At 41.6% G+C, this 17,760-nt stretch overlaps 1 protein-coding gene across 7 annotated transcripts in view; it reads left to right on the top strand.

Annotated features, from left to right (window-relative positions):
- The window catches only part of cep43 (centrosomal protein 43), an 89,119-nt gene that overhangs the window by 50,273 nt on the left and 21,086 nt on the right, over nt 1–17,760 (top strand). For 3 of the 7 annotated variants that reach the window (XM_068044651.1, XM_068044649.1, XM_068044648.1), the window contains 3 exons: nt 1,420–1,503; nt 14,868–14,927; nt 16,886–17,097. In XM_068044651.1, the coding sequence (XP_067900752.1) occupies nt 1,420–1,503; nt 14,868–14,927; nt 16,886–17,097 (356 nt within the window). The remainder of the gene's footprint in view (nt 1–1,419; nt 1,504–14,867; nt 14,928–16,885; nt 17,098–17,760) is intronic. The other 4 variants (XM_068044653.1, XM_068044654.1, XM_068044652.1 and 1 more) reach the window with 3 other exon arrangements.

The following is a 17,760-nucleotide window of genomic DNA, read 5'->3' as shown; positions in this document are numbered from 1 at the left end:
GTAGAAGATCAGCGATGATCAAGTTCAATGGCGGAGCAGGCTCGAGGGGCCGAATGGCCTACTCCTGCTCCTATTTACTATGAACCTTCTTCTACACTGGATCCAGGTCCTCCGTGTGGGTCTTCGGTGGCTGACCTCTGTGGCCATCTCCATCAAAGCCCTCTTGGCCTTGGTTGGCGAACTTCTCCTTCCAGAGGTCAGAAAGAACAGCTCTCCTCTGTGAGACTGCCTCAGTCACTGCCTCCAGGGAGACATCAGAGAAACATGGTGCCACCTGGGGATGGATGCCCATGCCAACACAGGCCCTCCAATCTCCCTGCTGCTGCATTTCTGAAGACATCGACAAGCCCAGTCCTGGCTGCCATTTTCCTTTTAAAATAGCCCTTGGTAATGTGTTCCCACCTCCAGGACGCTTCTGGTGCCTCTGATTTGGCGCTGAATTTGCCCCCTGGCGCAATTGCCTACTTTGAAATTGAAAATTGCGTCACATCATTGACGCTGACGCAGCGCGGGGTTGGGACCCAGAAATGTTCCGGGTGTTGGGTACCCGATCCCACAATGGAAATTCCAGCCAAGGTCTTTGCCAAATGAAAACAGAAAATGCTGGAAATACTCAACAGGTCTGACAGCATCTGTGGCGAGAGAAACAGAGTTACGTTTCAGATCGATGACCTTTCATCAGGACTTGGAAAAGTTAGAGATGTAATGCGTTTTAAACAAGTGAAAGGGGGGAGGGTGGGAAAAAGAACAAAAGGGAAGGTCTGTAATCGGGTGGAAGGCAGGAGTGCTTAAATGGCAAATGATTAAGTTAGCTTCTGGAGCCCTGACATGCCTCCAGTATCTGATGAAAGGTCACAGACCTGAAATGTTAACTCTGCTCCTCTCTCCACAGTTGCTGCCTGCCTTGCTGAGTATTTCCAGCACTTTCTGTTTTTATTTATGGTTCATTATTCCTCTATTTATACCTGCCATTACTTCCACACTGGCTGTATTACATCCAGCAATTCTTTTTTATCCCTTGCCCAGTAATGGGAGTTTGAACAACTTGTTATCAAACTTACTCTGTTGTGATGCTCAACCTTTCCTTCCCTTCAGCATGCCATAGAGCTGTCACAAACTTTATAGCATAGAAGGAGACATTTGGCGCATTGTGCTGGCTGTTTGCTTCAGCAATTTAAAAGCTAATCTCACTGTCCTGCTCTCTCTATTGTCTTCTGTCTTCCTTTGCTATATTTACAGTATTTTAGATCTTTGCCAAGGAGTTTTTCCGATGTTGTGATGAACACAAAAAAGTGAAGATATTGTATGTTGCATACCAGGATGTTATATGGTTACTTGTGGCAGCACAATGTTGCTGTAATGAAGTACTTTAAAAATATTATACAGCTTTGCAACCTCTACTGTCCGTTTCTATGATAGGTAGCCCAAGATATTACTGATGTTGTACAGTCTCCACGCAAGCTTCCAGAAGGGAGGCAAAATGCTTTAAATACAGGCAGCAAGGTAAGAGGGTGGAGCTAACTTTGTCCATTACTTTGAATAAAGGTTTCCTTGAGTTCATATTAGCTGTTATCAACCATTTGTAAAAGGTTTTTAATCAAATAGTATTTACAGTGTTAATAGTATTGTAAAAGTACTATTGCAGTGAAGGCATTAGGCTTAATTAGCATAAACAAAATAAAGGGGTCATAATTCTTCTTTAAATTACTAAATTACAGTATTTACAGTCACTTTTTGTTCTCATTTAAAAAACTAAATTATTCACTAATTTTAACAAAGGAAAATAGATAATGGCAGAGTGGAAATTTAGTGGTTTTAACAAAATGAATTATTAGTTTGGATTCTGACGAGACAGTACAGAAGAATCTAATCTTTGGTATACAGTCAAATCTTTTAAATGTAAAATTGTCTGATTCAAGCTATCTGAGAATTTTGTTTTTAACCAGTAAATTCCCATTTTACTGTATTAATTACGTTGCTTCATTCAAATTATTGAGGTTTTTTTCAACACAACCATAAAATGACTGAATTATCAGGAATAGACTGTACAACCTTTCTGCCACTAGGTGGCATCAAGGTGTATTGCAGCGCTTTCAACATCTGCTGTCGGATCACATTTGAATTATCCAGTAATTTAATTTAAACAATGTCAGTAACAGCAAAGTGGGAATGTACTGCTTTAAAATTGAATTATCATAATTTTAAGCAACTTTAAATTGATCGGACTTGATAAAAAAAAAAAATTTTTTGCAGTACAGACTACTCAACCCAAAGTTGGTAAATTCAAACTCACTGATTATTTGGATTGTTTTACCAGTTAAATTCCCATTTTGCCCCATGTGTTACATTTAATTCAAGTTGTTGGATAATCTTTTTCGAGCAAGCACAACAAATGAGTGTGAATTTTCAGTAGTAGATTATAAATTTTCTGTCACTAGGTAGCAAACAATTGCTTTTTAGATACCTCACCAGCATGTATGACAGCTCATTCAAGATTTACTCTTAGATCAAATCCGCTTTGGATGAAAATGGAATGTTACTTGAACAGGCTGCTTCTAGTTAGTGAAATAGAAAATGCTATATTATGAGTTGAATTCGAGCAAATTTTTAAAAAGCTGCTTAAAAATGATGACTGCAACCATCCAGAATGTTGTGTGACTCCTGCTTCGTTCCTAACTTTGATATTTGTCTCAGTGGCCTGTTGACTGCCCTGCAGAACCTTCCAGCTGGCTTTCAGCAGGAATGATCATGGATGAAGCATACCTCCCATTCCAGCAGCATTTCAGACCGGATAAAGCTCACCACTGGGGGGGGGAGGGGAACAGCTCTCTTTATTTTTTCCTTGTCTTTCTTTTCTCCATCCCTTCTCTCCCTCCCTCCCTCCCCTCCTTGCTGGTGGTGCAGCCTCTCCTGTGGGCCATCTATGCCCATCTGCATTAGCAAGCACGCAGAATAAGCACAGTACTATCCTGAGGTAGTCGATCTTGAGGTCTGACCTCAGAAGTCTTTGGCATTGCAACTCAGTTACTTGCAATCAAGATTAGTATTCAAAACCAGTTCTCCAGTATTCTGCTGAAGCTAATGGTTGTGCACGCAAGACACTTTCAGAACTTCTCCCACACTCACTAACTCTTCTCTCTTTCATTCCCCTACAACCACAACCTCAAGGAATACAAGCCTCAAAAAATGCACATCCTAGGGATGGTTTCTGTACTGCAGCTTCTATGTAAAGAGAATTCAAGAAACATATAAAAGAAGGTTCACCTTCTGTTCTGTGGTAAAAACACAACTTGGTGTATTTCTAAACCTTAGGACCTGGTTTAATTGCTTGTCTATGCTGATTTAGCTGACAGAAGCTAGGCGGTTAGCTCCATTGCGTCTAATGGCCATAACTTAGAAAAATATGGCCCCCTTCTGAAACTTATTGTTTAGGGTCAGGTGGGAAGAATGGCAATTTGCTTGAGGTTTTGGTGGGCTACTGATGTTTTTGGAACTATACCTCAATAGGATTAAGCTTCTAAAAGAGGGAGGCAATAGAATAACTGCCCAGCTGATGTATAACCTTGCAAGAAATAAGCACTTTTAGTTGTTTTTACTAAACTATTTTGTGAGTTCAACATTGCTGTTAGCAGACTTTGTGAGCTAGTTTCCTCATTATATCATTGATAATTTAGGTGCTAAAGATCCTTGAAGGTGGCTGCAGCTTTGGGTTAGCCTGCCTTTAGTGCAAGATGCCATCTTGGTAGAGGAGTTTAAGTGTGCTTTAAGAACAGCCACTTCGAGGATGATTTAGCCTTTGGCATTTAAATTGGCTCCTAATGCCCATAAAAGAGGCTGCACAACATTTTGCTGACTAGTGCTGCATCCTCTCCTAACAATAACCAGGAGTATAAAGTTGGTGGTGAGGATTGCGAGTGCTACTTAAAGCCATGCTCAGCTTTTAGTGTGCATTTTCTGATTGAAATCGACTGACTACATTGCATTGGAAGAGGACTTTTGAGACACAGTGGGAGACTTTCTGCAACACCTGATCAAGATGTCACCAACGCTGTCAATATTTTTTCTAGAAATTTCTGAGGACTTAATCAGTGAGTGCTGTGCCACTGTATCTTATTGGAGACCTTATAGGTGTAACTAGGAGAAAGGGAGTGGTTGGTAATATGGAGCTTTCTAGGGGGCCCCCATTGGTCTGGAGGAGGAATGGAAAAGGGAGATATATCCAGGCAGAGCAGCACCTCAGGTGATGGAGGAGATGGGGAGAGGAGGGTTCTCAGCAGGAGGCCATATCTACCTTCGAAGACCATTCGTCCAACAAATCCCACTCATGAAAGGATTGAGAATGAGAGGGCACAGATTTAAAGTAAGTGGCAAAAGAAACAAAAGCGACATGAGGAAAACCTTTTTCACGCAGCGAGTGGTTAAGATCTGGAATGCACTGGCTGAATGGTGTACGCAAGTTTAATTGAGGCATTCAAAAGGGAATTATCTGAAAAGAGAGAATGTGCAGGATTACAGGGAGAGGAATAGCACTCGGTGAATTGCTCATTCGGTGAGCCGGTGCAGACACAATGAGCCAAATGGCCTCCTTTTGTGCTGAAGCAATTCTGTGATTTTGTGAAATTCACACAATATAAAACCAGTCCATGAGGAGGCTGTACTCTACCAAAGAAGTTGCACAGAGGTCTGTGGTCTCATGGAAGGAAGACTGTGATGTCGCAGCACAGCCAGAACTGCATTGCCTGTGGTGATCAAGTTCACACTAGCACTTAATTTTTATGCTATTGGAACCTTCCAGGCTGCTACAGATGCATATGTACTTCTGCATAAGGGACATCACCGAGGCTGTATATGCTCTGAACAATGACTTTATATCATTCCCTATTGCCAGAGAAGACCAGAGGCAGACAGCTCTAGGATTCAACAGGATTGCAGGATGCCCCTTGATGCAGGGAGCCATTGACTGCACATGTGGCCATGCAAGCCACTCATTTTAAACTTGGAGGTGTTCAGGAAGGGATTTCATTTCCTCTGTGCAGCCCATGTGCAACCACTGGAAGCACATCATGTACGTGCTATGTAGGGAGCTGCCACAATGCTTTTATAATGTTTCAGTCATCTGTTGCACAGATATTTGAATCCCAATGCATTGTGCATGGCTGGCTGCGAGGTGATAAGGGGTACCCTCTGATGCCATGTCTTATGAATCCCCTGAGAAGCCCTTAAACACCAGCTTAGCACTCATATGATGTGAGTCCTCAGTCACTGGGGATATCATTGAGCAGATCATTGGGGTCTTCAAGCAGAGGTTTAAATGCTTTAACCAGTCAGGAACTGCCATGCAGTATTGTGTCGAGAAGTTGCCCAGATTTGTGGTCACTTTCTGCATGCTTCACAATCTTGCGATTATAAAAGACCAGCTGTAACCACCAGCAATTGTACTGGAGGGTCAAGCTCAGGAAGTACAAGAGGAGGAAGAGGAGGGGGTTGAGGAGGAGCAATAAGACACCAGAGGGTTCCAGGTAGATGGTCCGCACCTGGAATGGATGCATTCCGCCATCTAATTGAAGACTGCTTTTGAGAGACGTTCCCCACCATCAGACATAGGAGCACTAGTGCCCACATGCCTTACCTTCCAGGACTGAGGGTTCATTAAGAAGTCCACCTTTTGCACTCAATTCTTTCAACCCTTACCCCATTAAGAACAGGATACAAAGACCATCAATTCCGCCACTGCCTAATTGTCATAGCCACTCTTTATCTATATCAAAAACAAACTATGAAACATTACAAAAATCAGCAGCACTTGGTGCTGACCCTTAGTAGCTATTCTCTAAGTGCTCTTACCTATTCTGACACTTCAGTCAGCGGACTCCAGACTAAACCTAGCTCGGTTAAAATTAAAACCCGACCTGGGCCCAACCCGACAACAGCTAACCTGAACCCGACCCGGGCCCGAATCCTTTAATTTTTGCTCATGCCCGACACAACCCGAAAATGTCAAGCCTGTTTATTTATTTATTTAGAGATACAGTACTGAAACAGGCCCTTCGGCCCACCAAGTCTGTGCCGACCAACAACCACCCATTTATACTAACCCTACAGTAATCCCATATTCCCTACCACCTACCTACACTAGGGGCAATTCACAACGGCCAATTTACCTGTCACCTGCAAGTTTTTGGCTGTGGGAGGAAACTGGAGCACCTGGCGAAAACCCACGCAGTTACAGGGAGAACTTGCAAACTCCGCACAGGCAGTACCCAGAATCGAACCCAGGTCCCTGGAGCTGTGAGGCTGCGGTGCTAACCGCTGCGCCATTTTTGAACCATAAAAAAATCATAGATTAAAAAGAAAACAATACAAGACAAAACAGTACAGTCCAGCCCAACACGACCGAAGCCCGAATGCTGGACAAAGAATATAGACCCTACCCGACCCGAACCCGACACACGAGGTCGGGTTCGGGTCAGGTAGCCAGGCTTTATTCCAGACATTCAGCGGACGTACATGGAGGCTAAACATGCAGGACTCGGCTTTAGCGCCTTTAGGCATGTTTGACTTATGACATTCACCAGTTATCCCCAGAATCGTAGGTGCAATTCTACATTTTCTGCTCCCATCAAGGCCAATATATCTTTCCTGATGTGTGGTATCCGGAACTGAACATTGTACTACAGCTGTGGTCTAACTAGGACTTTGTATAGCTGCAGCATGGAGTATAACCCCTTGTATTCTAGTCCTCCAGATATAAAGGCCAGCATCCCATCAACCGCTTTGATTTTTTTTTAACTTGTCTGAGACATTTTAATATTTATAGTCTCCTAAGTCTCTTTGGACATCCACTGATTATAGCTTTCCACTGTTTAGAAGTACTCTGATATATCCTTTTTAGGTTCAAAGTTGCCATTCACTTAATTAATATCTGTAATTTTATGCTTCCATCTGCACTGCTAACAATACTGCTTATCTTTGTGTCATCGGCAATTTTGGATATGTGGCTCTCAACTGTGTCATCTAAGCCATTAATAAAGACAGGCAAATTTTTATTAGTGTGTGTTTTCACCCTTTTCCTGAAATAACCTCCTTTGTGTCCCCTACACTTGGAAGCTTTTTTTTGCTAAATAACGAAACCCAGGGATTGTAATGGAGAAAACTTACTAGCTATACTAGCTGCTAAAACATGTTGCATGCCACCACACGATTCTCCCTTTTGAAAAACAGTAAGTGTACACCCTATCAGACTGAGCCTCAGGTTATAACTAACAGATGATTTATTTAAGTAATACAATCAAATGAACAGCACGCAGTAAACAATGAACCTCAGTAGTATCAGTACATAAAAAAAAAATAGATGTTATGTATACATTCTGTACATTAGAACAAGACAGAACTAGATGGTTTTCATCCCAGGGTTTTCAAGGAAGTTGATAAGAACATTGCAGATGCCCTTAACTATAACCTTCCAAAGTTCTTTCGATTCAGGAACCATTCCTTTTATTTGGAAAATTGCTCAAGAAATTCCTCTATTTAAGAAAGTTGACAGAGGGAAACCAGGGAATTGTCGACCAGTTAGCCTAACATCTGCCAGGAAATTACTAGAGTCTGTAATTAAGGATGGAGTGGCTGAAAAGGTTCAGCTGATCAGAGAGAGCCAGCATGGATTTGTGAATGGTAGGTCATGCCTGACTAACCTGATTGAATTTTTGGAAGAGGTGACTAAAGTATTGGACAGAGTCTGTGGACATTATTTATGTGGACTTCCAAACAGCACTTGATAAAGCCCCTCATAAGATACTGTTAGCTAAAGTTGAAGCTCATGGAATGGAGGGCAAATTATTGCCCTGATTAGGAGATTGGCTGAGCAACAGAAGACAGAGAGTAGGAATAATAGGCAGGTACTTTCATAGGCAGGATGTGGTTATCGGTGTCTCACAGAGATGTGTGTTGGGGCCTCAACTGTGCACCGTATTTATTAATGGCTTAGATGACAGAGTAGAGAGCCACATTTCCAAAATTACCGTTGACACAAAGATAGGCAGAATTGATAGCAGTGCAGATGGAAGCATAAAATTACAAAGAGATATTAATAAATTTAAGTGAATGGGAAACTTTGAACCTAAAAAGATAGATCAGAGTACTTCTAAATAGTGAAAAGTTAGAAGCACTGGAAGTCCAAATAGGCTTATGAGACCATACATATTAAAATGTCTGACAAATAAAAAAAAAAATCAAAGGGGTTGTTGGGATGCTGGCCTTTATATCTAGAGGACTAGAACACAAGGGGTTAGATTTCATGCTGCAGCTATACAAAGTCCTAGTTAGACCACAGCTGTAGTACAATGTTCAGTTCCAGATACCACACATCAGGAAAGATATATTGGCCTTAATAGGAGCAGAAATTTCCCCCAACTAAATATTGGGGGGAAGAAAGCCATTGTCTTTGGTCCCCACCATAATCTCCGTTCCCCAGCTACTGATTCCAACCCTCTCCCTGTTCACTGTCTGAGGCGAAACCAGACTCTTCGCAATCTTGATGTTATATCTAACCCTGAGATGAGCTACTAACCACATAACTGTTGCATCACCAGGACCACCCACATCCACCGATGTAACATCGCCCATTTTTGGCACTGCCATAAACTGATCTGCTGCTGAAACCCTCAACCATGCTTTTGTTGCCTCTAGACTTGACAATTCCAATGCTCTCATGGCCAGCCTCCCATCTGCCACCATCTGTAAACTTGAAGTCATCCAAAACTCTTCTGCCTGTATCCTAATTTGCATCAAGTTCCATTCACCTACTACCCTGTCCCTGTGCTCATTGACCTCAGTTGGCTCCCGCGCTGGCATTGTTTCAGTTCTAAAATTCTGATCCTTTTTCCCAAATCCCTCCATGGTCTCAAACTTCCCAGTCTCTGTAACCTCCTCCAGCCCCACAACATTATCCATCTCTGGCCCTGCCTCCACACAAAATGTGCTCTGGGTAGGGAACTTCAATGTCTATCACCCAGAGTGGTTCGATCGTACCAGTACTGACCGAGCTGGCCAAATTTTGAAAGACATATCTGCCAGACTGGGCCAGTGGCAGGTGGTGAGAGAGCCAACACGAGGGGAGAAACCTACTTGACCTCATCCTCACCAATCTACCTGTTATAGATGGATCTATCCATGACACTATCGCTAGGAGTGACCACCGCATAGTCCTTGTGGAGACGAAATCCCGTCTTCACACTGAGGACACCCACCATCTTCTTGTCACTGTGCTAAACGGGATAGATTCAAAACAGATCTAGCAACTCAAAACTGAGCATCCATGAGGCTCTCTGGGCCATCAGCAGCAGCAGAATTGTATTCCACCACTATCTTTAACCTCATGGCCTGGCATATCCCTCACTCTAACATTGCTATCAAGCCAGAGGACCAACCCTGGATCAACTAGGAGTATAGGAGAGCATGCCAGGGGCAGGCCCAAGCATACCTAATAATAGGTACAAACCTGGTGAAGCTACAGCACAGGAGTATATGCTTGCTAAACAGCAGAAGCAGCATGTTATAGACAGAGCTAAGCAGGCCATAACCAATGGATCCGATCAAAGCTCTACAGTACTGCACATCCAATTGTGAATGGTGGTGGTCAATTAAACAACTAATGGGAAGAGGAGGCTCCACAAACATACCCATCCTCAACAATAGCAGAGCCAAGCACATCAGTGCAGAAGACAAAGTTGAAGAGTTGGCAACCATCTTCAGCCAGAAGGACTGAGTAGATGATCCATTGTGGCCTCATCCTGGGGTCCTCAGCATCACAGATGCCACTCTTCAGCCAATTCGATTCACTCCACGTGATATCAAGAAATGGCTGAATGCATTAGATACAAAAAAGATTATGCATCCCAGCAACAGCCCGGTTGTAGTGAAGACTTGTGCTCCAGAACTAGCTGCACCCCTAGCCAAGCTGTTCCAGTACAGCTACAACATTGGCATCTCCCGACAAAGTGGAAAATTGTCCAGGTATGTCTATCCACAAAAAGGAGAACAAATCCAATCTGGCCAACTACTGCCCCATCAGTCTACTGTCAAAGTGATGGAAGGTGTTGTTGACCGTACTATCAAGCAGCACTTACTCATTAATAAACTCAATGATGCTCAGTTTGCTTTCCGCCAGGATCACTCCACTCCAGACCTCATTACAGACTTTGCCCAAATGTGAACAAAAAAGCTGAATTCAACAGGTGAGGTAAGAGTGCCTGCCCTTGGCATCAAGGCAGCATTTGACCGACTGTGACATCAAGAAGCCCTAGTAAGATTGAAGTCAATGTGAATCAGGGCAGTAGGAGGGGGAGGGGGGTGGGGGTGGTGAGGAGCTTTCCACTGGATGATATCATACCCAGTACAAAGGAAGATGGCCTCCAACAACTGCAACCAGTTATCTGAAACCCAGCGAATCGCTGCAGGGTTCCTCAGGGAAGTGTAATTGGACCATCCATAATCTTCAGCTGTTTCATTAATTACATTATCTCCAACCTAAGGACCGAAGTGGGGATGTTTACTGATGATTGCACCATGTTCAGTTCCATTCACAACTCCTCGGATATTGAAGCAGTGCGTGCCCACGTGCAGCAAGACCAGGACAACATTCAGGCATGGGGTGATAAGTGGCAAGTGACATTTGTGTCACACAAGTGCCAGGCAAAGACCATATCCAACAAGAGAGAATCTAATCCTCTTCCCTTGACATTCAACAGGATTACCATTGCTACCATCCACATCCTGGAGTCACCATTGACCAGTAACTTAACTGGACCAGCCATATAAATACTGTGGCTGCAGGAATAGGTCAGAGTCTGGAAATTCTGTGATAACTCACCTTCTGACTTCCTAGTGCCTTTGCACCATCTGTGAGGCACAATTCAGGAGTGTGATGGAATACTCCCCACTCGCCTGGGTCAGTGCAGCTCCAATAACACTTAAGAAGCCCAACACCATCCAGTACACAGCAGCCCGATTGATTGGCACCCCATCATTTTAAACATTCACTTCCTCCACCTCTGGTTTACTGTGGCAGCATAAGATACACCGCAGCAACTCACCAAGACATCCTCTACAGCATCTTCCAAACCTACGACCTCTACCACCTAGAAGAACAAGGATAGCAATGCATGGAAACACCACCACCTGCAAGTTCCCATCCAAGTCACATACCATCCCAACTTGAAAATATATCGCTGCTCCTTCATTGCCGGTGGGACAAAACCCTGGAACATCCTCCCTAATAGCACTCTAGATGTACCTGCGGAAAGTTGGGTGTACCTACACCACATGGGCTGCAGTAATTCAAGAAGACAGCTTACTACCAGCTTCTCAAGGGCAGTTAGGGATGGGCAATAAATGCTGGCCTTGCCAACGATGTCCACTTCCCATAAACAAATTTTTTAAAACCTACAGAGATCTTTGTGCTCCTCCAATTCTGGCCTCTTGCACATCTCTGATTTTAATTGCTCCACCATTGGTAGCTGTGCCTTCTGCTTCCTGGACCCTTGGTTGTAGAAATTCCTCCTTATACCTCTCTGCCTCTCTCTCTCCTTTGAAGCACTCCTTAAAATGTACCTCCACCTGTCCTAATATCTACTTATTTGGCTCAGTGTCAAATTTTGATTGATATCACTCCTATAAATGGTTTATTACATTTAAGGTGCTATATAAATGCAAGTTGTTTAAAACTGAAGCATTGTGAGGTTGAAAGGAAGTGCAGAAAGGAAGGAAGAAAAGAACGAGGTGATGAGCTCACTTCAGACACTGAAACTTGCTGCAGTTACAAAACTAGCCTCCTTGTGGCTGGAAAGCTGAAAACTGACTGTTTGCTAGCAGAAAGTCAGTCCCGATATATGATTCAACATCCTTTTGAAAATAACTGAACTGCTGCATTTACATTGTCAATGTTATATGTATTGCCAATCTTTGATGATGGCATAGGTTATTTATTATGCAAAGTGAAATCTGCATATTACAAAATTAGCAACTTAGCTACCCTGTTGTACTTTCCTTTGAGAAACATCTTGTGCGATTATACACTTTGAATTCCTCCATGCTGTTTCCAGAAATACTAAATACAAGTTTAAAAATTCAGACAAAATCCATTATTTTTTGATCATAAAGTCCAGTCACAAAGTGATGGGGCCTAGGTGTTTTTCAGCCTTTTTCCAACAGAAAATGACTTTAGCTTCAAGCTATGCAAGATAAAATCCATTTAACAGGTGACTAACATATTTGAAGCTTGTGTTTATAGCAACCATCTTGATTCGTATAATTAAATATGGAATCTACCTACAGGATTTTTGTGTTTTGAAAATTTGTTTAGAATGGCAAACAGAAGCTGAATATTTCAATTCTTTTTCTTGCCCTCTACTCCTTCCCTCCCTCCTTACACATGCCCCACTCTCAGTGATTCGGCTCATTTTTTAATCTTGAACCACAATTTTTTTTAGTGGATTTTTATCTTTGTATTTTATCTTTGTACTTAGATGCTAAAGAGTATGAGAAATAGCTAAACGCTCTTACTAACTCGGTTTGGTAGCACAGAAGTTTGCATTAACAGTGAACTGATAGTGGGAAGTGAAGTGTTGCAAGAACAGGTATTGTAAGCTTACTGCAATTTGTAAAGGAGAAGTACAATGCATGTTGAGATAGAGTTGTGCAAGCTGGGAAGATTTGATTCCTGGCCTGAGTTAGGCAATTTTGGTCTGAATGTTGATCCAATTGGCTTTCCTGTACCTGACTGGGAGAGGAGTTATCAAGTGTTCCCACTTGTGATTGCCTTCAACTGAATGAGTGCATGTGGATGTCAGGGTTGAGCTTTGCCTTGATGCACCCATGATTAAGTAGTGTGGAAATATGTGCCATCCAGGCTTGCAAAGAAGAACTCTGTTTATTTATTTATTTAGAGATACAGCACTGAAACAGGCCCTTCGGCCCACCGAGTCTGTGCCGACAATCAACCACCCATCTATACTAATCCCATATTCCTACCACATCCCCACCTGTCCCTATATTTCCCTACCACCTACCTATACTAGGGGCAATTTACAACAGCCAATTTACCTATCAACCTGCAAGTCTTTGGCTGTGGGAGGAAACCGGAGCACCCGGCGAAAACCCACGCGGTCACAGGGAGAACTTGCAAACTCCACACAAGCAGTACCCAGAATCGAACCCGGGTCCCTGGAGCTGTGAGGCTGCGGTGCTAACCACTGCGCCACTGTGCCACTGTTGCTGCCACCTTTGTAGCTTTGCCCAGCATGAATCAACTACTTCTTGGGAGAGGGCCCCAGAGGAGAGAATTGTAGGAGGAGAAATACTGCAAATGGGAATAATAAACCAATCCAATCATAAGGCAGTTTTGAACAGAAGACTAGTCAAGGATTGAAGGTATAGCAGTGCATTGGTTTAGCTCTGCCTTTTATTATCTCCTAGATATGACTTCTAATTTAGCTCTGACCAATTGAATGAAAGTTTCTTCTACGTGTGTAATCCCAACAACAAATTATGGTAAAGGTATAGCACCTTTAACCTAATAAAATGTCCTAAGTTCACAGGAGCATTAGAAAACAGGAAATGAGCTGAACCAGTCTAAACCCATTTCCAATCAATATCAAAACAATGGGGGTGGGGAGGGATTCAGTTTGCTCTAGCAGCAGGCATTCTTCTGAAATTGAGATTAAAGCTAGTTGAAAAACAGGGATGAGCGAGCTTTGATGTTCACAATGAGTGTAAAAATTGAAAAGTATTTTCTTTATCAACGCTGATCTTGATTAGATGAACATGAAACATTTGTTTTCTTCCCTTTGTTTCTTTTCTATTTTTAAAAATAGGATTCTGGTACATTATTTTTCTTAAGAATTTTATCCTTTGGTTTTTGAGTGTCTGAAGGAATACAATAGTAATTTCTTCCTGTTCATTCGAGCAGTTGTATAAAGGGTTTCAATGTGAAATAGAAGGGCTTTCTCTGTAATCTCACAAGTCAGATTTTACAAAAGTACAGCAATTGCAACTACCCTATAGAAAGAAGGAGCATGTATAAACATATCAAATTAATATTTTATGGACATGTTTATTGGATATAATCTACCCACACCATATAAACTGCAGTGGTTCAGGAAGGCGGCTCACCACCACCTTCTCAAGGACAATTAGGGATGGACAATAAGTGCTGTCCTTGTCAAAGATGCCCACATCCTATGAACGAATAAAAAAGAATTCTGACTTTTATATTTTTGTTAGAATCTTCAAAGGCTTTGTATTTATTGCATTTGTGTAGTTCATTATCTGCATTTTGAGGCACTACTCTCTTCACTGACTTTGCAAGTTTATTTTCATGCTTTCCTGAGAAGGATGAGGAGGTCAGTGTTACGTTATATCTTGTGTCTCTTTTGTTGTATTGCCACTTCTTAAAAAAAAAATTTTTTTTGAAACTGCAGATAATGTCAACGTTCTTACTAACAAGCATGATGGGCTTTTTTATTTTAATATGCATTGGTTGCTGTTTAGGTTCAAATTTGGATTGCAATAATATTGTTAAATCTGTGTTCTATTCAGTTTGTCACTTTGTAGTTCCTTCAATATCATAGTACAACAACTATAAACATTAGATTCTCAATTCCTACCATCTCACTTAAGTGCTTTCTTACCTGTTGGGTATTAATTCAACAGTAACTTTTCTTTCACGTGAAGCCACCCTTTGGAAGGAAATTTCAATGATTTAGAACATATAACCGAGGACTTCACCTTTACACCTGCTGACAACTTGGAGTCACTCACTCCATGCCAGATGTAGCACTAGTTAAATGATTTTTTTTTATGTTCATGTTCAGATACCTAGATACAAAGGAATTGGTAAAGTTAAAGAGAACGGGGAGAAAGCTGGTGAGAAGGTAACTGCATGTTGGCACAAACCTGGTGATGGCTCAAACATTACCCTTAGCACAGGCATGGCACACAAATTCCTAAACAAGCATATTGGGAATACCCATGGGTATTACAGGAAAACTAGAAATGACATAGCTATTAATACATCATGATTTATCATTTGGCATCATGGTTTATCATTTGGTTACTATAGTTTATGGAAATCAAGGAAACTATTAGTTAAATTGAAAGAGCAAGAACAAACCTTCATCACTAGGACTTGGCATGCCAGGGTAGATCAGTAGGTTTCCCAGCAATGCAGTCATAATGGATATGAAGATGTTTACTGACTATCATTTATTTTACGCTGGACACTGTTTTCATATGGTCTGTTACTGCATACTATATTTGAGAAAAATTACACTGTTTTGCGAAGTCCCTAATATCTTACACTGCCTTAATGACTACTTTTAAATTCACGATAAGACTTAAAATTCCGATAGTTCAGTCTGCTGTTTTGTAGTGGTGTTGCTGTGAGTTACTTACTTCTGTTATGTTTAGTTTCCCTGCCAGTTCATTATTGTGTGCTGATCTGTGCTAATGGTTAATGCACTATTGCAGGTGAATAGTCAGCTGTAGGCTTGTATATAGCTCAATACTCCACTGTCCCTTCCCCTCTAACAGTGTAGATATTATTTAATGAAGTCTTGCCTTTTCTAACATTTGATGTTTTGTTCAAAACTGTAAATATTTGATGGTGCTTCTTGTCTGTGACAAGCAGCCATTTATAAGATAGCATGTGATGTAAGCTCGTATGGCATAGCCATCTAGCAATGTGTTTAAGAAATCTGATGAACCCAGAATTCATGCTATAAGTACCTCAGATAGCAAAGCCCAAATGATTGAAGCAAAATGCTTAACATGGCAATCTACTCCTTCCTCACTTAGATTTTTACCTTGAGGTTATACAGCAACGCACTTTCAGCCACAAAATAATTGGAATTCTCCATAGTGTAAATCAGTGTTGATCTTTATTTTGAATTGGTGGGTGCTTTTAGATCTGTAAAAGGTTTGACTGCTATATATTGTGTTTGAAATTAAGAAAGTGCAACTATTGATGCAGTTATAATTATAGTCGATTTGAGGATTTTAGAGATTCTGTATTCAGTAATCTACTATATCCTTTACCCTTGTAGCTAGATGTGCAGAGGCTTAACAATAAGGTATTCAAAAATAACTTTTATTAATGCTGTATACTTTTTCAGTACTTCTGGTTGTATATTTATTAAAGTAAATTCAAATCTTTTGCAACAAGGTTAAAATGCATACAGCCCTATATTTTTATTGGTATTTTGTTAGTTGATAGTTGATAGATGGTGGCGTAGTGGTAATGTCACTGAGCTAGTAATCCAGAGGCCTAGGCCAGTGCCCTGGGGACATGGGTTCAAATCCCACAATGGCTGCTGGTGGAATTTAATTTCAATTAATTACTAAGTTCAATTAATTAATAAAAATCTGGAATTGAAAGCTAGTCTCGGTAATAGTTTCATGGTACTATCATTGATTGTCGTAAAAACCCATCTGGCTCACTAATGTCCTTTAGGGAAGGGAATCTGCTGTCCTTACCTGGCCTGGCGTAATTGACACTCCAGACCCACAGTAATGTGGTTGTCTCGTAAATGCCCTCTGAAATGGCCTAGCAAGCCACTCAGTTGTCAAGGGCAATTAGAGATGGGCAACAAATGCTGGTCTTGCCGGCGACACCCACATCGCATGAAAGAATTATAAAAGAAAGTAGCAATTGTTTTACAATTAGGATGTTGAATTATTCTACGTGTATATTTAAGCAATATCTTGTTGCTAGAGGAGTAGTAAGTTCTAGGATTTTGGTATCTTAAGCACTACTGCTCTAATCTACTAATTGATACAGTACAATCATTGATCTGTTTTGTATAATATTGTACTTATATTTGCATTTCCTAAGATCACCAACAACAGTCTTGGAGATACCAGTATAGCCTCAGGTGACATAAAAAGTATAACCAATCTGTCTTCTGGTGAACCAAAGCAAGACCTGATGCCTAACACCGCTACAAGTCTCCCAGAGTTGAAGAAAGATGGAAAGTTATATCTCCATGAAGATGAAGACTCATTCTTTGATGACCCATTGCCTGAACAAATGAAAATCTATGGCTGGTAAGCAAAAACATAGGCATACTAAATACAACAAATAGTTGCATTAATGTAGCACCTTTAACATTCCAAGGCACTTCACTGGAGTGTTACCAGACAAAATTTGACACTGAGACACTTGGAGATATCGGGGCTTGTAACCAAAAGCTTGGTTGAAGAGGTAGCTTTTAAGGAGCAACTTAAAGGAGGGGCGAGAGGCAGAGAGGTTTTGGGAGGGAATTCCAGAGCTTAGGACCTAGACATCTGGAGGCATGGCCACCAATTGTGGAGCAATAAAAGCCAGAGATGCTCAAGAGGCCAGAATTGGAGTAGCACAGTCATCTCGGGGTGGGGGGAGCTGGAGGGCTGGTGGAGGTTTACAGAAATAAGGAGGGCGAGACCATGGAACAATTTGATTGACCACAAGGTTTAGAATTTTAAAATTGAGGCATTGCCACACCAGGAGCCAATGTAGGTCAGTGAGCACAGGTGTAATGGGTGGATGGGACTTAGGGTATGGGTTAGCATATCAGCAGCAGAGTTTTCAATAAGCTTAAGTTTGCGGAAATAAAAGCAAAATACTGCCGATGCAGGAAATCTGAAATAATAACCGAAAGTGCTGGAAATACTCGAAGTCTGGCAGCATCTGTGAAGTAAGGAACAGAGTTAACGTTTCAGGTCTGTGAC

Source organism: Heterodontus francisci, chromosome 13, assembly GCF_036365525.1.
Source record: "Heterodontus francisci isolate sHetFra1 chromosome 13, sHetFra1.hap1, whole genome shotgun sequence".
NCBI lineage: Eukaryota > Metazoa > Chordata > Chondrichthyes > Heterodontiformes > Heterodontidae > Heterodontus > Heterodontus francisci.
Note: the sequence above shows the minus strand (reverse complement) of the source record. Positions and strands in the feature narration are given on the sequence as shown.